The sequence below is a fragment of the Mya arenaria genome, chromosome 12, assembly GCF_026914265.1.
Source record: "Mya arenaria isolate MELC-2E11 chromosome 12, ASM2691426v1".
NCBI classification, from domain to species: Eukaryota; Metazoa; Mollusca; class Bivalvia; order Myida; family Myidae; genus Mya; species Mya arenaria.
In genome coordinates, this window is record NC_069133.1 from 31,393,674 (window position 1) to 31,414,861 (window position 21,188).

Here is a 21,188-nt window from a genome sequence, read left to right on the forward strand (position 1 = left end):
CCAGCAAATATTAGAGAAACCTTAATTTCATTGACTTTTTTCTCAAATGACAAAAATTCACACATCAAAAAAAAGTATCTGATGTAAATGAATTTAAAAGTCATTATGATGGAATCTATATTGCTTCTTAAATCCTGCTAAATCGTTGAAACAAAAGCCGTATAAATATACTGATCAGCGAGGAAATCTGATTGAATCTTCAACGTATCGACTTTACCAGGAATGTATGTTATTTGTCTTGAAGACGAAAACGAAAAAACTCCACAAAAAACGTGTTGCCAACGCGGGAGAGATTGCGTCATCGCCGCGTTCATCTGCTGCTATCGCGTACGACTTCCGAAAACATGCACGCGGCGCATCGCCGCGATGCGGTTTACCACGCTATGTAGGTATTTTAACAGGTAGCGGTGGTACAAACAGAAGATTGTACATGTAAATTGCACAGTGCTCGCTGAATGTTTTACTCGATTGCAAGGGTAAACAATCTCATCCCCTCAACTTGATAATTATATCGCTGGAATATTTAGTGTTTGTAAAAGTTTTTTTTAATAATTTATTTGACTGGTTTTTATTCACAACCACACAAGTTTGACAAGGGCATTCGAAATTTATGTATTTTTCGAACAAGGTGACAATAGCGTCTGAATACTTTCACAATTGCAAAGCATAATTCCCAGGGATCAAACAACGTTTTGAATACGAACCAAGATTTGTAGATTACGGGTCAAGTTTTTATGAGTTTAATAAAACTGACTACATGTAGTATTATATGTATAGGACGGGAACAAAAACAAACCTTCAGAGAATTAACAGATACCTTAATTCCCGTATATTGACAAGTCACAACGCCGCGTATCGCGGTGATTCGACACGGTGGAACGCGGGGGAAATTATAGGTATTAACGCGGTGGGCATTATGCTTCATCCACAGCTTATAGTGAAAATTAGATTAAAAAGATCACGTCCGCGGTAAGGAAAATCGCGGCGATAAGCGAAGTGTGTAAAAAACGAGTGATTGGCAGTGTATCCCTAATAAAATTGTTGAGGTCTTACAATTTCACTTTTCGGACATTCACATCCAAAGAACAAGCACATACAGTAGCATGGTGACATAACATCAGTAGAAAGTGCTCCGATGGTACAATACGTTTCCACTGCATACGAGAAAAAAAATCATTTTAATTGCAGAATTTACAGAATTTGCTGCAAAAATCGCCGACATTCATGCATAGAATAGTTCCAAGGTGAGAAATAGAGATATCTGTCCCGTCATATTAAGATGTTAAACTATGACTTTGGTTAAATGTATGCAAACGTCCATATCCTGTGTTTGTTCCTGAGTATTTGTTTAAATTAGAATTCGTCATATATCTGAGTTGTCACAATGTTGAATACGCTTGCACTATTATAACTTATTTGATATTTTGCTTTGAAGCTATCACAAACACTGAATATCTATTACACTTATAATATATACAATACTACACTAAACCATACATGGTAAAGTCTGGTAGTCGAAAATTCAAATATAAACTCTGTCTAGAGTGAACCCACAGTCGATATAGTGATTTAATCGTTATATTCGGTAAATAGCTAGACTAGACGTAAGATTCAAAATTCGAAACGGTGTAAATACACATAGTAACGTCCAACCTCAAGATAAAAGAAAGCACTTTTCACTTCCGATTCAGAAAAACATAAGTATGTAAATCGTATATTTCTTTATCAATGTATCTGGCTTTTCATCATTTAACAAAAGGTAGTTTACAGTTACCAAGTCTCCCTAGTCCTGTCGATAAGTTTTCATATTTTTTACTAACATATCTAAATTGAACAGAGATATATTATTACGCTAAACTATTTATTAATAAAGATTAATAAATAAAAAAGTATTATATGTAATACTTCTTGATATGTTCAAATTCAGAAAGTCAGATGGGATGCAAAAAACTTATTTTGGTGGTTTTAGGTTCAAATCTCACCCTAGAACCTATTTTGCTCTGTTAGATAGATAAAATCATTCATTTCTACATATAAAAGTGGGCAAAGGTTACTTATAATGGATATTTGTTTTTTATTTAATCGCTAAAATAAAGCATTCTACTGTTGTATTTTATAATAATACAATGGAAAAGTTTTTTTTTTTGTATCCTAAAAAGGTCGAGGGACTATAAAGCGTATGTTAATCAATACTACTTCTGACTTCATTCTAAACCATGGGTGATTTCTGGTATGTTAGGACTATAAGATACTTCCATGGTCGAGAGTGTAAGGTTCATTCCGACCCGATGTATATACACTGTAACATTCACGAAGTCTACGATGCAGCAAATGTAATCCAGATTATTTTGGTAACTGATGAGCCATGACGAGATAAATACTCTATAAGTATATGGAGATACACGTTTTTTTAATTCAAATAGACAGTTAGAGAAAGTGTTTCATAGCTTTAAGTAAAGACCAATTGTATCAACATAAACACCAATCCGATTCAAATAGATAATCCAAGTAGATTATATATATATAATGAGATATCTCGTGGACAGTAGACTAAAAGAGAGAGAGTAAGGAGAACACACACAGCGACACCATAAGAACAAGTTGGACATTCATCATAACTAATCTGACGATGAACGAACATCGTGTGCCATGGAATTATCTTATGGAAAAATATATATTTAAACAACAAAAAATGAGAGAGGAGATTGAATTTGCCATGAACACCTCCTGTCCAATGTAGTGAAACCATCAAAAGAAACTTTTAAGAGCAATAACACCAATCTACATACAGACTGAGACAACACGCAGCGACAGAAACGACGCTGTAACAGCGCGAGCAGAATACAGTAACGCATATTACTATACACTGATTTATTACAAATATTTAGTTTAAACATTGTCATTTTTACAGCGACTGTGAAAAGGCTATGGTAACTTATACTAAGTCACTCTCGTATGCACGATGTTGCGCGAGAGTGTTGTCCTGTGTTTTGGGGAAAACCAGAGTACCCGGAGAAAACGCACTTGCCCGGCTTCACAAATTACCAAACTCACATGCGCCCAGGGAATCGGACCCGGTTGGCCTTGGTGAGAAGCGAGATCGTTAACCACTGAGCTAAACGGACAACCCGGGTATTTTGAAGACAAGCAACAAAACAACATTGACTCATTTTTCTGAAGAGGAATTTGTTAGCATTGATCTCATGTTTCGATCGTAAATACATTTTGGAAGGCAGATAAGTATGTAAAATCAACTTGCTTTTCTTCAGTATAGGTAAAAATCCTAGACATGGGGCATTGGTTTTTCATGAAATCACAGATTATTGATCACCGACATTTCTGTTATCTATTAAATGGTTTGCTGAGTATGTTACAGGACACGAAAATATAGAATATATTCAGTAGCCATGGTCTGTAATAAAACTTCCATTTCTGAGATTATCAAACGCCAGATTAGATTTTACTTGCTCACTAATATGTCTGCCTCAATATGAGTTGTTGGTTATAACCTTTGTGAGTGTTTCGTGTGGAATGTATAATGTACTTTTCGGAAATCTATCGCTAAATCGACAACAGCAATGCCTTTAACAAAAGGCTTTATATAAAATATACTGCATACACGCCAATAGATTTTGAAATTCTAAACGAGTGCTACAGAGCGATTGTTTATTTGGTGACGTGACTGTTTTGTACATATTGTCAAGGGCAACGTTCAATAACAAGCATGTGGTATAAATGAAAAGAATTGTAATTTATTCGTCCACTAGTGATTGCTGTTAAGCTCCGCCTACATGTTACCGTTCCGATATTGGAGTTAATATTCATCCGAAAACAAAGGAAACACTCTCTAAAATAGTACATGTAAATGCGTTCTTGCTCGATCATTTATATCTCGGGTATGTTGAAAAAAAATATATTCTGCTAGGAAGATGGCATTACGAAAATTAATCAAATGGGATTATTTTACAGATGGTTCAATGATTTAATGAACGTATTGTTTTGTGTAATTCCAGTACAAAGATAAAAAACTATGAAGGCTTTAAACAAAGATAACCTTTATTTTACTACACCATTTTAAATGAAACAAAGGGCAGACTATGCCGCTAAAAAGCACCGCCTTCTTTTTTTACCGGAGTTGATTAGTTTCATCAACACTTCGACAAACCTGTTTCCAAAATAATGTTTTGACAGTGTTTCGTCAGAACGTTGTGTGAAAAGGTGTCGAAGTCTAAACTCTCAATCAAACTATGGTAAAAGGCCGAAGGTGGGGCTCCGTAAGCGGCGGACTCCATAAGCGGCGTACACTGCGCCGTATTTCATTTTAAATGGAGAAGAAATGGTGAAGTTTTTAGCTGTGTGAAGTAAGCTAAACATACGACATTGGACATTGGACATTCAAAATCGAATGTTGTGCTAGTACGACATTGGACATTGGACATTCAAAATCGAATGTTGTGCTGGCACGACATTGGACATTGGACATTTAAAATCGAATGTTGTGCTAGCACCATGGGTCCAAAATTGATATTTATTAACTAGACAACTAACCAGCACGACATATTTTGAATGCCCAATGCCGTACGTCTTGGTTTTGAATGTCCAATGTCGTGCCAGCACAACATTCGATTTTGAATGTCCAATGTCCAATGTCGTGCCAGCACAACATTCGATTTTGAATGTCCAATGTCCAATGTCGTGCCAGCACAACATTCTTTTTTGAATGTCCAATCTCGTGCCAGCACGACATTCATTTTTGAAATTCCAATGTCCAATGTTGTGTTGGCACAACATTCGATTTTGAATATCCAATGTCCAATGTCGTGCCAGCACAACATTCTTTTTTGAATGTCCAATGTCGTGCCAGCACGACATTCATTTTTGAAATTCCAATGTCCAATGTCGTGCCGGCACAACATTCGATTTTGAATGTCCAATGTCGTGCTAGCACGACATTCATTTTTGAAATTCCAATGTCCTATGTCGTGCTGGCACAACATTCGATTTTGAATGTCCAATGTCGTGCTAGCACGACATTCATTTTTGAATGTCCAATGTCGTGCCAGCACAACATTCGATATTGAATGTCCAATGTCCAATGTCGTGCCAGTACAACATTCGATTATGAATGTCCAATGTCGTGCCAGCACAACATTCGATTTTGAATGTCCAATATCCAATGTCGTGCTGGCACGACATTAATTTTTGAAATTCCAATGTCAATGTCCAATGTCGTGCTGGCACAACATTCGATTTTGAATGTCCAATGTCCAATGTCGTGCCAGCACGACATTCGATTTTGAATGTCCAATGTCCAATGTCGTGCTAGCACGACATTCATTTTTGAATGTCCAATGTCCAATGTCGTGCCAGCACAACATTCCATTTTGAATGTCGAATGTCCAATGTCGTATGTTTAGCTAACTTCACACAGCTGAAGTTATCTTTGTTTAAGGTCTTCATTCGACGCAAAATGCTGCCTTCCGACGTGGCATTTATAACGCAATTTGTCACGTATTATACCAGGTATACGCACTGCTGTCTACAAGTCCAATGGTTGAAAATGTAGGTTGTATTCTAAAATTGTTTAACAGTAACATATTCTAACCATATCGGTGCAGCTAATTGAAATATGTAATAGCTAGATGACATTAGGTGAATTCTTAATGATTAAGAATGGGCGGAGTGAGCGTAGAATACAGCCTCATTGGCTGATACATTGTCAACGCGAAATCTGACGTAGGCAGTGCGTATCGGATGATTCGCAGTAGGCGGACCTATCTGCAATTTCATTGGCTGAAAATGTAGGTTGTATTCTAAGTAATAGTTATATGACATGAAGTGAATTATTGATTATTACGAATGGGCGAAGTGAGCGTAGCGAACCAGACCTTCTTAATTATTAAAAATTCACTTCATGTCATCTTACTGACTTAGAATACAACCTCATTGGCTGATCCATTGTCAAATCTGACGCAGAGAGTGTGTATTGGTTGATTGGCAGAATAGGCGGACTTTTAAACACGCTCGAAAGTTGAAATTCTTAACGATTAAGTCTACTACTTAATAGTTGCTTTTCTGCAATTTCATTGGCTGAAAATGAAGGTTGTATTCTAAGATAGAGTAGGTTGCCATGTTATGTGGCGTTCGTATTGGCGAGTTGATAACATTCCATGAAATCTGCATTGCTCGGTGTAACCGATAACTTATTTGTGTTACTTGATACTTGTTCTAGTAAACATATTATTATCATCATTATTCGATATAATTTGGCGAAGAAACACATACTCAAATTTTGCGTCAACGTATCTTTTTCTTGATTCTATGCATATTACTAAAATTCACTGTAATTGTTGGCAGCAATTTCACCGCCGTATGTGGAACTTAAACTGTGTTTTGTTGCGACTAGCCGGACTAGAAATGTTCAGCGACGGGTTCAAACACGTTTCATGAATAGCAATTCTTCGGTAGCACAGGATGTATTGAGAAATATAGCAGTCTATGTTCGAGACTGTATATTTGATATTATAAGTATCTACCATGGCCGAGAGTGTAAGATAGGTTCATTCCGACCCGAGCGTAGGGTGTTTTGCGGAAACGAGGTTTACCGAGTTTCCGCAAAACACCCTGCGCGAGGGTCGGAATGAACCTATCTTACACGAGCGGCTATGGTAGATGCTTTTTCTCCCACCTCAGTTGAAAATGATTAAGTAAAAATGTGTTTTTTGCTGGAACTCTTTTGTGCTTAGTGAAAATAATTGCGTATGGATATGCGATAATTCGTGGTTGTCATGAATATGCGCGCAGTGATTCCGATTATATCAATAGCCAAATCGGTCTTTAAATAGTCCTAAGGAGAGTGAAGCATTATTTCTTGAATGGTGCGTGAAAACTGTTTTATGGTGACATTCGAAGCGAGAAATAAAAAACTAGCGTTCTAAATATTGCCACAAGACAAGGTTTCCATGATGCTACAGACGACAGTCTTCAACAAGGGAGGTAATTACAATGTGGTGACCATGAAAAAGGAGTTCCATACGGGCATTTTATCTTCGCCCGTGGGCAAGATAAGAATATCTAGCATGGTTAAATTATTGGATGTACTTATCTGAGGTGGGAGAAAATGTTTGGTACAATGATGCCATTTGTTCTAGCACTGAGGCGAAAACAAAATCATTTTTAAAGAACCACTTCTTCATAGTCCAGAATTCCGCAGGAGCAGATCATGACTAACTGTGGATTTAATTCAGGCTAGGACTTTTTAATTTTAAGGAACAATAACTAAATTTCAAAACAAACAAAACTATGTAAATAATGACACAACTATGAACCAAAATAACTTCAAATGTTTAAAACTACATAGAATTAGCTTCCAAAAGACAAAATTATAAACCTCTTTTTCATCTGGGAGATTTCAGACACCTATTTTGAACTTGCTTTAATATTCAATCCGTCTTTGGCAGATATAAGCGTCAAAATGTCATATTTCTACAATACATCCGCGAAGGGTTCACTTCTTCAGTCAATTTATTCAAACATTGTTCACTTTTAGTTCATGCTTGATGTAATGAGGGTTTTGCTAAGATCATTGTCAAAAGGAAGCGGAGGAGTTTGTGTTTAGCCATTGACATGAACAGATTGGAAGTCATTTATAACCCTTGACCGAAGAAGTGTTTGGATCTGAGCAGATTGCTAATGTTTGATCATTAAATCTCTCAAAAAATGGTGAAATGATATGTATTTACCTTGACCAGTGTAGCCACTAGTGGATCCAGGGGTCATAAAATCGTAAATCCCCCCTGCCAATTCTTAAAACCAAATAAATTCGGTTCTGGGGGATGGCCGCAAGTCAAAATGTTACGCCCCTAAGTTACATCCCCTCTAACGGTGAATCCTGGATCCGCCCCTGGTAGCATTTAAAACACGTGATCTTGGCCATTTCTTTGGATTATTACATATGCATGTCACACACTGAAATGTGGCGCAATATAATACCTAGTATACTAGGCGGGCTTTTACACTGAGTATTTGGTACCCATATCAACTGCATATTTGGATAAATTTAGCATGTCCTCAGCCTAATACGAATCCACTGGTATCCAGCAAATATTAGAGAAACCTTAATTTCATTGACTTTTTTCTCAAATGACAAAAATTCACACATCAAAAAAAAGTATCTGATGTAAATGAATTTAAAAGTCATTATGATGGAATCTATATTGCTTCTTAAATCCTGCTAAATCGTTGAAACAAAAGCCGTATAAATATACTGATCAGCGAGGAAATCTGATTGAATCTTCAACGTATCGACTTTACCAGGAATGTATGTTATTTGTCTTGAAGACGAAAACGAAAAAACTCCACAAAAAACGTGTTGCCAACGCGGGAGAGATTGCGTCATCGCCGCGTTCATCTGCTGCTATCGCGTACGACTTCCGAAAACATGCACGCGGCGCATCGCCGCGATGCGGTTTACCACGCTATGTAGGTATTTTAACAGGTAGCGGTGGTACAAACAGAAGATTGTACATGTAAATTGCACAGTGCTCGCTGAATGTTTTACTCGATTGCAAGGGTAAACAATCTCATCCCCTCAACTTGATAATTATATCGCTGGAATATTTAGTGTTTGTAAAAGTTTTTTTTAATAATTTATTTGACTGGTTTTTATTCACAACCACACAAGTTTGACAAGGGCATTCGAAATTTATGTATTTTTCGAACAAGGTGACAATAGCGTCTGAATACTTTCACAATTGCAAAGCATAATTCCCAGGGATCAAACAACGTTTTGAATACGAACCAAGATTTGTAGATTACGGGTCAAGTTTTTATGAGTTTAATAAAACTGACTACATGTAGTATTATATGTATAGGACGGGAACAAAAACAAACCTTCAGAGAATTAACAGATACCTTAATTCCCGTATATTGACAAGTCACAACGCCGCGTATCGCGGTGATTCGACACGGTGGAACGCGGGGGAAATTATAGGTATTAACGCGGTGGGCATTATGCTTCATCCACAGCTTATAGTGAAAATTAGATTAAAAAGATCACGTCCGCGGTAAGGAAAATCGCGGCGATAAGCAAAGTGTGTAAAAAACGAGTGATTGGCAGTGTATCCCTAATAAAATTGTTGAGGTCTTACAATTTCACTTTTCGGACATTCACATCCAAAGAACAAGCACATACAGTAGCATGGTGACATAACATCAGTAGAAAGTGCTCCGATGGTACAATACGTTTCCACTGCATACGAGAAAAAAAATCATTTTAATTGCAGAATTTACAGAATTTGCTGCAAAAATCGCCGACATTCATGCATAGAATAGTTCCAAGGTGAGAAATAGAGATATCTGTCCCGTCATATTAAGATGTTAAACTATGACTTTGGTTAAATGTATGCAAACGTCCATATCCTGTGTTTGTTCCTGAGTATTTGTTTAAATTAGAATTCGTCATATATCTGAGTTGTCACAATGTTGAATACGCTTGCACTATTATAACTTATTTGATATTTTGCTTTGAAGCTATCACAAACACTGAATATCTATTACACTTATAATATATACAATACTACACTAAACCATACATGGTAAAGTCTGGTAGTCGAAAATTCAAATATAAACTCTGTCTAGAGTGAACCCACAGTCGATATAGTGATTTAATCGTTATATTCGGTAAATAGCTAGACTAGACGTAAGATTCAAAATTCGAAACGGTGTAAATACACATAGTAACGTCCAACCTCAAGATAAAAGAAAGCACTTTTCACTTCCGATTCAGAAAAACATAAGTATGTAAATCGTATATTTCTTTATCAATGTATCTGGCTTTTCATCATTTAACAAAAGGTAGTTTACAGTTACCAAGTCTCCCTAGTCCTGTCGATAAGTTTTCATATTTTTTACTAACATATCTAAATTGAACAGAGATATGATAAACATATCTTTATATATCTAAAACCAATTGAGCTAGCAAAAGTACATGTACTCATATAAAGTATAATCGCTGGTAAAATAAGAGTGAGGATGAATTGGATAAGTAACGGAAATTCCCAATACGATAGCAGCGACTGCAGAGGGTCAAAGTCGATATTCTACAGAAACAGATACCAGTAGATGCTGATGACAACGTCCATTAAAAGTCTTTGAAATTTGCCTGGATGCCTCCGACAATTATCTGAGATGGAAATGAACGACTTTCATAGTTTTGACCTTCAATACTGGGTATTCATATTGCGCGTGATTAAGTCAGGAAGTTAAATGATGAGAACAACCATTAAAAGCCATGACTACTACCAGTCATTCATATATATATATATATATATATAAGTCGTATGTATAACGTGCGACGTCAAACAAGGCCAACAGATCCCTTCAAAGAAAAGCATACTCGACCTTAAAGGGGTCCACCGGTCTTTATATACAGTAAATTCTCAATCCACACGGAGCCCGGGCTTTGCTAATTTGCATATTACCAACCAAGGAAACATACGTACTATGAACGTACTAACGGAATGGAATGTTATACTATGAACGCACATCCACTGCCTAAAGCGGACCGTTTCACATGTAAGGACTTTATGTGAATATAGTAATCATATGTAAATTGGTTAGTATGATTTATATAATGAAAAATACACCTTCAGATATAATTCAAGCCAGTTATAGATTTCATTATTTCTGCTTTCATCAGTTTCCAGAACACAATATACACTTTTAATCCGCAAATTCTACAATAACAGAAACGTTTGGTGCATTACCATACTGGATTAACATGTTCACGTAACTTATGTATATAAGCACTTAAACCAATGTCAGTGTGTGATTTACTTAACATATTGCTTATCATTTCCAAAGAACTTATAAATAATCATTACCGGAATACTTAAGAAAAACGTCAGTCATTAGAAAGGACAATATATTGTTTTACTTTTTCTACTGTTAGAAATACATAGAAATAATATGATTATTCAAAATCATACAAACACACTATGTTTTTAACTGTTATATCTAAACGTTTCGGCGTTACGCCTTGATCAGTAGATAAACATACTAGAATGTTTACTGTTACATAGCACATTATAAGTAATGGAACATCATAGAAGTTGAACTGTTTACGGTAGTTGTATCATCAAATAATGCTATGACATACCTTGTCCTGTATATGTACAGGTGATGCTGTGTTAATTGCGAGCTCCAAATGTGTTGTTTTAATTCCGTGAACTATACAAGTGCGTTATTGGTAATTATATCGTAGAAACACGACCTAAACGGGTCCCGGTTGCTCATCTGGAAAGAGAATATGATAAAAATATAAGAAGTTAACAATTGTACGTTGTGGTGTGACGTTGTGTGTCTCACGGCGTGAATGTTGTGGTGTGACGTTGTGTGTCTCGCGGAGTGAATGTTGTGGTGTGACGTGTGTCTCGTGGAGTGAATGTTGTGGTGTGACGTGTGTCTTGTGGAGTGAATGTTGTGGTGTGACGTTGTGTGTCTCGCGGCGTGAATGTTGTGGTGTGATGTGTGTTTCGTGGAGTGTATGTTGTGGTGTGACGTGTGTCTCGTGGAGTGCAAGTTGTGGTGTGACGTTGTGTGTCTCGCGGTGTGAATGTTGTGGTGTGATGTGTGTTTCGTGGAGTGTATGTTGTGGTGTGACGTGTGTCTCGTGGAGTGTATGTTGTGGTGTGACGTTATGTGTCTCGCGGCGTGAATGTTGTGGTGTGATGTGTGTCTCGTGGAGTGTATGTTGTGGTGGTGTGACGTGTGTCTCGCGGAGTGAATGTTGTGGTGTGACGTGTGTCTCGTGGAGTGTATGTTGTGGTGTGACGTGTGTCCCGTAGAATGAATGTTGTGGTGTGACGTTGTGTGTCTCGCGGCGTGAAGGTTGTGGTGTGATGTGTGTCTCGCGGAGTGAATGTTGTGGTGTGACGTGTGTCTCGTGGAGTGTATGTTGTGGTGTGACGTGTGTCCCGTGGAGTGAATGTTGTGGTGTGACGTTGTGTGTCTCGCGGAGTGAATGTTGTGGTGTGACGTGTGTCTCGTGGAGTGAATGTTGTGGTGTGACGTGTGTCTCGTGAGGTGAATAATGTGGTGTGACGTTGTGTGTCTCGCGGAGTGTATGTTGTGGTGTGACGTGTGTCTCGTGGAGTGAATGTTGTGGTGTGACGTGTGTCTCGTGGAGTGAATGTTGTGGTGTGACGCTGTGTGTCTCGTGGAGTGAATGTTGTGGTGTGACGTGTGTCTTGTGGAGTGAATGTTGTGGTGTGACGTGTGTCTCGTGGAGTGAATGTTGTGGTGTGACGTGTGTCTCGTGGAGTGAATGTTGTGGTTTGACGTGTGACTCGTGGAGTGAATGTTGTGGTGTGACGTGTGACTCGTGGAGTATATTTTGTGGAGTGACGTTGTGTGTTTCGTGGAGTGAATATGTGGTGTGACGATGTGTGTATTATTGAGTGTTTGTTGTGGTGTGACGTTGTGTGTCTTGTTGAGTGTTTGTTGTGGTGTGACGATGTGTGTCTTGTTGAGTGTTTGTTGTGGTGTGACGTTGTGTGTCTCTTTGAGTGTCTGTTGTGGTGTAACGTTGTGATTTTTGTGGAGTGTCTTTTGTGGTGTGACGTTGTGTGTCTCGTGGAGTGTATATTGTGGTGTGACGTTGTGAGTTTTGTGGAGTGTCTGTTGTGGTGTGACGATGTGTGTCTTGTTGAGTGTTTGTTGTGGTGTGACGCTGTGTGTCTTGTTGAGTGTTTGTTGTGGTGTGACGTTGTGAGTTTTGTGGGGTGTCTGTTGTGGTGTGACGCTGTGTGTCTCGTGGAGTGTCTGTTGTGGTGTAACGTTGTGTGTCTCGTGGAGTGTCTGTTGTGGTGTAACGTTGTGTGTCCCTTGGAGTGTCTGTTGTGGTGTGACGTTGTGAGTTTTGTGGAGTGTCTGTTGTGGTGTAACGTTGTGTGTCTCGTGGAGTGTCTATTGTGGTGTGACGTTGTGAGTTTTGTGGAGTGTCTGTTGTGGTGTAACGTTGTGTGTCTCGTGGAGTGTCTGTTGTGGTGTGACGTTGTGAGTTTTGTGGAGTGTCTGTTGTGGTGTGACGTTGTGAGTTTTGTGGAGTGTCTGTTGTGGTGTGACGTTGTGAGTTTTGTGCAGTGTCTGTTGTGGTGTAACGTTGTGTGTCTCGTGGAGTGTCTGTTGTGGTGTAACGTTGTGTGTCCCGTGGAGTGTCTGTTGTGGTGTGACGTTGTGAGTTTTGTGGAGTGTCTGTTGTGGTGTGACGTTGTGAGTTTTGTGGAGTGTCTGTTGTGGTGTGACGTTGTGAGTTTTGTGGAGTGTCTGTTGTGGTGTGACGTTGTGAGTTTTGTGCAGTGTCTGTTGTGGTGTAACGTTGTGAGTTTTGTGGAGTGTCTGTTGTGGTGTGATGTTGTGTGTCTCGTGGAGTGTCTGTTGTGGTGTAACGTTGTGAGTTTTGTGGAGTGTCTGTTGTGGTGTAACGTTGGGAGTTTTGTGGAGTGTCTGATGTGGTGTGACGTTGTGAGTTTTGTGGAGTGTCTGTTGTGGTGTAACGTTGTGTGTTTTGTGGAGTGTCTGTTGTGGTGTAACGTAGTGAGTTTTGTGGAATGTCTGTTGTGGTGTAACGTTGCGGGTTTTGTGGAGTGTCTGTTGTGGTGTAACGTTGTGTGTTTTGTGGAGAGTCTGTTGTGGTGTAACGTAGTGAGTTTTGTGGAGTGTCTGTTGTGGTGTAACGTTGTGAGTTTTGTGGAGTGTCTGTTGTGGTGTGACGTTGTGAGTTTTGTGGAGTGTGTGTTGTGGTGTAACGCTGTGTGTCTCTTGCAGTGTCTGTTTTTGTGTGACGTAGTGAGTTTTGTGGAGTGTCTGTTGTGGTGTAACGCTGTGTGTCTCTTGCAGAGTCTGTTGTGGTGTGACGTTGTGTGTCTCGTGGACTGTCTGTTGTGGTGTAACGTTGTGAGTTTTGTGGAGTGTCTGTTGTGGTGTGACGCTGTGTGTCTCATGGACTGTCTGTTGTGGTGTAACGTTGTGAGTTTTGTGGAGTGTCTGTTTTGGTGTAACGTAGTGAGTTTTGTGAAGTGTCTGTTGTGGTGTGACGTTGTGTGTCTCGTGGAGTGTCTGTTGTGGTGTAACGTTGTGGGTTTTGTGGAGTGTCTGTTGTGGTGTGACGTTGTTAGTTTTGTGGAGTGTCTGTTGTAGTGTAACGTTGTGAGTTTTGTGGAGTGTCTGTTGTGGTGTAACGCTGTGAGTTTTGTGGAGTGTATGTTGTGGTGTAACGCTGTGTGTCTCTTAGAGTGTCTGTTGTGGTGTAACGTTGTGTGTCTCTTGGAGTGTCTGTTGTGGTGTAACGTTGTGTGTCTCTTGGAGTGTCTGTTGTGGTGTAACGCTGTGTGTCTCGTGGAGTGTCTGTTGTGGTGTAACGTTGTTTGTCTCGTGGAGTGTCTGTTGTGGTGTAACGTTGTGTGTCTCGTGGAGTGTCTGTTGTGGTGTAACGTTGTGTGTCGCGTAGAGTGTCTGTTGTGGTGTGACGCTGTGAGTTTTGTTGAGTGTCTGTTGTGATGTAACGTTGTGTGTCTTTTGGAGTGTCTGTTGTGGTGTAACGCTGTGTGTCTCTTGGAGTGTCTGATGTGGTGTGACGTTGTGTGTCTCGTGGACTGTCTGTTATGGTGTAACGTTGAGAGTTTTGCGGAGTGTCTGTTGTGGTGTAACGTTGTGAGTTTTGCGGAGTGTCTGTTGTGGTGTAACGTTGTGAGTTTTGTGGACTGTCTGTTGTGGTGTAACGTTGAGAGTTTTGCGGAGTGTCTGTTGTGGTGTAACGTTGTGAGTTTTGTGGAGTGTCTGTTGTGGTGTAACGTTGTGAGTTTTGTGGAGTGTCTGTTGTGGTGTAACGTTGTGAGTTTTGTGGAGTGTCTGTTGTGGTGTAACGTTGTGAGTTTTGTGGAGTGTCTGTTGTGGTGTAACGTAGTGAGTTTTGTGGAGTGTACGTTGTGGTGTAACGTTGTGAGTTTTGCAGAGTGTCTGTTATGGTGTAACGCTGTGTGTCTCTTGGAGTGTATGTTGTGGTGTGACGCCGTGTTTCTCGTGGACTGTCTGTTGTGGTGTAACGTTGTGAGTTTTGTGGAGTGTCTGTTTTGGTGTAACGTTGTGTGTCTCGTGGAGTGTCTGTTGTGGTGTGACGTGTGTCTCGTGGAGTTAGTTTAAGCCCGGAATTATTGATATTCTGTTTTTCCAAGCTAATCCCACGGTACAAATTAAATTATACCAAAAACATACACACGTTTCTTCGGAAGAAATAGAGTCAATGGTCTAATACATGGATTTCAATAGCATGAAATTCACTTTTTATTTGTACCGGCATTTAATGTGAATTCCTGGCTTTATATAGTGTATATGTTTTTGTGCACACATGTAACTCTTATGAGTATATTGAACGGGGATAAGATGACTATACATTAAGAGCCTTTTTGCTGTCGCCAAGGGAGATTACTGCGTAGGAGGTTTAGAAACAAAAAGGATATTGTAATAGTACCGTGTAACCTTTATCTATTTTAGGGGAAGTTGGTATCAATCGGAACACCTCGGCCAGTATCTATCTCAGAGCTTGCCGGAGTTGGCCGAGTTGTTATGATTGAGTTGATATTTAAAATCAAAAAATTCAAAATGATAAGCAGGGCTATTATACTTTAAGGTTTCATTATCAATTAAAGTGTAAGGTTTTATAAAACATACTAAACTTCACATTTTATCATGCAACGTGGAAAATATTGAAAGCACTGTTCTGCAATTAATGAACTAGTCCCTTAGTTGGAATAATTCTAAAGTAATATCAAATATAGTCGGTGCCCAGAATAACTAGCTGTTAAACATTTCGGTAAACTTGTTTTTGTGTTTCCTTTAAGCGTAATAAGGAATAACAAAAACAATATTAACTTTCTTTACAATGTTTTAACTGTGTTTAAAAACATGTTAGCATTATTTTTTGGAGAACACGATGTCAGTTTTAGTACACGAATGTTAATTAACAACTCGGCCTTCCTATGCAGCTGAAAACCGGGATTTCATACAGAGCGACGAGCCCACCTGGAACATCTTCGACTTTTAAAAGCAATGTTGTAGATTATTGAGCTTAGACGGAAGACCATTATTGAATTATCTGGAGATGATACAGGGAAAATTTTAAAGCTCCTAACTGTCTTCCAAAACCCTCTCTGGTCAAGTTCGCTAAGTTTCTCGGTTCTTTCATTCTTCTCTTGTTCGAATAGAAGTGCCGTAAATGTATTGAAACTCTGAGTGGTGCTTCTTTTCATTTATCAGAACAGATAATGTCAGAGCGTATAGTTTCATCGACTTAAATATGGTCAATCAGTGACGGTCTTCCTGTTACACATGTATAGATAGAAAATTCTGAACCCTTACACATTTGAGATGTATCACTCTCTAGGATATTATCCTTTATATTGTTTTAAGGCAAACATAGCTTTGCCATCACGGCAAGAAGTTAGTTTTGTGTTGACGTCACCCATAATAATAACATAAAGAGACGACTGGTATTGTTGGTAGACATCGGTAAGGAGATCCACTTCATGTTTATACACCTCAACAAGGTGATTTGTACATGGTCGTTCAACTTGCACAATTACAAAATGCTGTTCAGGTAAGTTTAGTTTGATAGCAACTCTACCATCGCTGTTGACTGACAATAGGTTAAATGCTGATTTCGATGTCTGTATGCCAAAGTATGGCTACCCCACCTTTCCCTATCGGCGTGCCAAGGCAGTAAACTCGGTCAAGAACATGTTAAAACTAGAAATTGGTAGTGTTTATCGACATTGTCAAGTACATGTATATACAAGTTGTGAATATAGAGCCAATGTTCCAACTGTTACCTTCCTCTTCGAAAGTACATCAAATAAATATGGCATTCCTGTCAGTACACCAGTTGCGTTTCGGGTTATAATATTAAACGCCATTGTAAACAAGTTGTCATTTAGCCCGCTGTTCTGCCCGATAATCCGAGCGTTTTTGCCATTCCCGACACACTGATCCATCTGGCAATACATATCCTGGTCCTCTATGAGTTCAGTTTGGTCCTCACCGACAACGATATATGCAACCCGACAGTCGAATCGCCTCGTATGCAGCAATTTGGCCAGTTTGCATGTAATGCCAATCTCCTCTAGAAAGTCGGAAAGCCCGTCTTCTTTGCTATCAAGATCAATACTAGACAGAAAGTAATACTTTGCACGTTTTCTTAGAAATGAGTCCTAGATGTTTCATCCGTATACACATGTAGAGTGTAAGACTTATAAAACCATTATTTCTTCCACATCCATATTATTTCTCGTTGTTTGGATGCCGCACCTCTTCTGGGTGTACTGAGATTTGTCTACAGGAAAAGTATACACATATTTTGGATACTTTGCATATGGTTCTATAGAGGAAGACATGGATTTTGTTTTGACTTGACACCAGAGTTACCACTGTATTACTTTTACCACTTTCAGCGTGTGTTGTTGGGTCACTCGCCTGCGGCACACAACACGCAGCAACAAAATGGTAACATAACAATTGTAAAGCTCATTATTTTGCCACAGTCTTGAAGTAAGCAAACATAACTTGTGGATTAATTGAAATACATTCTATGTACGAAGTCTAGAAATAAAATTGAATCTGGATATCTCCATGTCACGGTTATCCATACCATTTGCTATCAGGTTGTAGGGTAAAAAGAAGCGATCCAAGAAGTCTGATAGAACGTATTACTTATTTCTTTATTTGTAAATGTAAATGAGACTTTTAAAATGGTCTTACATCCAACCGAACAAACCAATCTGATGGTACTTACCTAGCGACCGATCTTGTAACGGATGTAAACTCTAGATAGATCAGTATTAACACATAATTTACCACTGAGCTCATTTCAAGCTCAACACACAGACTATGGCCACATTTATAATTTAATTTAGTACAATGACGTTCAACTTAAGGATATAAAATGTAACTCGCAAAAATCTACATATGGAAAGGTTTTAAACTTTTGATGTTCCTATAGGCATCAGTAAAATACGATTATGGAGGAATTATAAAAGTATGGTAGTTTTTTTTTCAAATTATTGTCTTTGTTTTTTTTAAACCCCACCAAATCATTGTTAAAACCTCTTACACAGCTAGTTTTTTGACAAGCAAAAAAAGTGGCCTTAAAGTCAGATCCATAATACGTGCAACGAAGACAAGAATGTCAACAACTATACAAGTAAACAAGTCAAACTCCCGCAGTTTTCAATGTCTGCGATCAACACTCGTCGTAAAGATAATGGATGTCGTAACAATGCTCATAGTTGTAATTAAATGTCAAAGGAAAACGTTTATCAATAACAAACGCTTATTTGTAAACCATTGCTTCATTTTCACTGATGGAATATGAATAAATACTAAAACGGCATTTATTCTCACAGCACTAAGTACCATTTAAAACTATTTTTTCCGATGATATAACTGCATGTGAAGCAAGCATTTAAATGTAAATTTTTGGTTTTGAGGTTCGTAAACTATGCGTCATCTAATTTCTAACATTTTAAATTCCTTTACGGCTTCCAATTTTTAATATGTTTGACTGCTTACATCAGAAATGTTTTAAAACATTTCAAATTGTCAAGATTCATTAATTCAAACATGAAATGTATACATTTACAAAAAGATGGCACGATAATTGACAAATTTAGTGTAGGGCTCCCTCTAAATCTTATCATATAAGGTTTCTCTAAAGAAACAGAGTTATATCTGTTCTGTTAAGCTACACGAAGTCGAATTTGGGATATGATTTATTTAATAGTTAGGGCTCATCTAATAAAATGTCCACTTAAGAAGGGTGCAATTGCGGTATACGGACACAATGAATCTAAGACATTTTTTGATCGATGTAGCCATAAACGTATCATTTCGTCAGACATAAATAAGCGAATTTCTATGTAACTTCCTTGCATCGCTGTCCTAATTGTGCAATTTATGTTATATCATTTTGCAACTCCGATACATAGCTGCATTACAGAAGCATGCATTACAATAGCAATGGACTGTCTTCGAATTTTTCAACGAGTTCAACTTTCATATAGTCAAGATGGTTGTCTATGTTTGAAGGGAGACGCACAACGGACGACGCACGATGCATGAATGACAACAGTCAATGACTTACCACAGTATCTTGCCATTAGCGGCATGGCCCAAGGTTAGCTTATTATACCTTATGTGAACCTACAACTTGCTAGTGTAGTTCATTTGTAGTTTTTGGACGGTGCCCCTCAGGGCACCTGTCCTAAGTAGGCACATCAGCCGTCGAAACTACATACCAAAATTCTCATTCAGGGCTTACAACAAACGGCGATGGAAATAGTTCGGTATTTGATGTTTTCAATACGAAGATGGATTTTATTGTTGGTGCATAATTTCAAATGATATGTAAACAAAAGTACAAAAGGTATCAAACTTAGAATTATGTTGATCATATGCAGCGTGAACGCATAAACAGAGTGATATATCAATGCGCAAATACGACCTCTTTAAATCACTAACTCGCTTAGTTACATTTTCCTTAATATCCTCCAAATCACCTTACATTTAAATATATCCATACGCCAGACGCAGTAGTTCTAACTAAAAATGTTTCGAACTGAATGCTGAAGTACATTGTTGCTAAACAGAATTAATTTAATACTTTGAACTATCGAAATATTTAAAAATATATATCATATTGTAGACTCTTAAAGTAGAATCATCAAAATATGATGTGTTAATGACATGACCCAAAATGACCCGGTTTACCCAAGATTGCGGACGAATCAACACATGTCCGTGGAATTTCCGATGTCAAATGGGATTTAAAGCATCAAACTAGAGTTTTACAATGGATTGTTAGTGCAAAAAGGAGAAATAAGAATAATTAAGTGAATAACATCATCACCTTGTGGTCATATTGGCTTAATTTAACGTAATACCATTAATGACTGAAATACATCTGGTGAAAGGTCACCAATTACTAAAAGTAAAATTGCAGTAAAACACGGAAATACGAACTTAGTGAAAATCCAAAAAACAATAACGTCGTTTTGCTTCGTGCCATTAGTAGATGTTAAAAATTGTTGCAAATATTGATGTGAAAATTAATGATAATAACTCGAAACAACTTGCAATCTGCGTCACAGTTGTCATCTTTCTGCATAAAACATATATAACAGTGTACTGTAGGGTATTTCTTTAAAATTGTGATATTAATGCACCAGTCAATTGTAACCACGGCCACCCCAGGTCCGGGGATATACCGGGAATAGCCGGGGAAATGGGTCGTTTGTTTGCCGTTCAGGTGGCCCCGCAGTGCCGGGTTAATGCAGTGGTTTTGTCTGCTTTAAATATAGCGGGGAATTGGCCTTACCTAGAGTCCCCGGGTTGCAGGGGCCTTGGCGGGGATTTTACCAACTGTTCGTCTCCATATGGCATGGATTTCAGCCGGGGTTGGCTGTACTGACAGTCAAAGTCCCGCTATTCCCCGGATCTGGGGGGGGGGGGGGGGCGTGGTAAGAATTGACTGACCAGTGCATAATTTGGTTCACTTTATGCCATGTTGATCTGATTCTTACCATTGTAAAATATTTTCTTCAACTGTTACACTTCAATATTAAACACTGCATTGCAAAATAGAAACACAAAAATTACACATAATTTATCTTGAGCCAATATCATTGTTTAATCACACAACTGTGTCTAATTACACAATTGTTTTATTAAACAATTATTCCGATCAGCTTCTGTCAACATAGCATTGCCATTTTGGAACTATCTAGCTGATGCGCGTCATCTTGAAGCTCAATATACATCAAGTCAAAAAATATAGACGTGTTCTACGGGACGTGCCATATCAAAAATGGTAAAAAATTATTCTATGTAAACTCATTCCAACTAAATAAACTTAGTGCTTGAAATGCCATTCTTGGCTAGGAGAACAAGTTGGATGTGGACATGAAGAATCGCCAAAGCAAAAGTTGTCAAAGACTCTGAAGTTGCTGTTTATTTGGACTAGTCAAGAATTAAACTTTTCAACAAGATAAAGTTACTATAAATGATCCTGGCATTAGGACACGGAGCTAGCCCGGCTGTATTATCTGTACGGTGCTAAGCCCCTGGTGAGCCTTAAATGC

General features: G+C 38.5%; 2 protein-coding genes across 10 annotated transcripts in view; both read right to left on the reverse strand.

Annotated features, from left to right (window-relative positions):
* LOC128211651 (5-hydroxytryptamine receptor 4-like) overlaps nt 1-11,296 on the reverse strand; it is a 110,896-nt gene extending 99,600 nt beyond the window's left edge. For all 9 annotated transcript variants that reach the window (XM_052916650.1, XM_052916649.1, XM_052916655.1 and 6 more), the window contains exon 1: nt 11,159-11,296. The gene's annotated coding sequence lies outside the window, so the exon portion shown is untranslated. The remainder of the gene's footprint in view (nt 1-11,158) is intronic.
* Nucleotides 11,297-11,696: 400 nt separating this feature from the next.
* LOC128210600 (mucin-2-like) lies at nt 11,697-20,490 on the reverse strand. The gene is made up of 4 exons (XM_052914951.1): nt 20,426-20,490; nt 14,206-15,233; nt 12,766-13,938; nt 11,697-12,379 (listed from the first exon to the last, which is right to left on the reverse strand). Exons 1-4 carry the CDS (start codon nt 20,488-20,490, stop codon nt 11,697-11,699), a joined length of 2,949 nt encoding a protein of 982 aa, XP_052770911.1.
* Nucleotides 20,491-21,188: the final 698 nt, after the last annotated feature.

Excerpts from the sequence above, each read along its gene's own strand:
- LOC128210600 (XM_052914951.1), bottom strand. The coding sequence starts at position 20,490 with ATGCCATATGGAGACGAACAGTTGGTAAAATCCCCGCCAAGGCCCCTG. Across the intron at positions 15,234-20,425 it reads CTGCAACCCGGGGACTCTAG|CTTGGAAAAACAGAATATCA; the intron begins GTAAGGCCAATT and ends CCGTGGGATTAG. Across the intron at positions 13,939-14,205 it reads CACTCCACAAAACTCACAAC|ACAGTCCACGAGACACACAA; the intron begins GTTACACTACAA and ends ACACCACAACAG.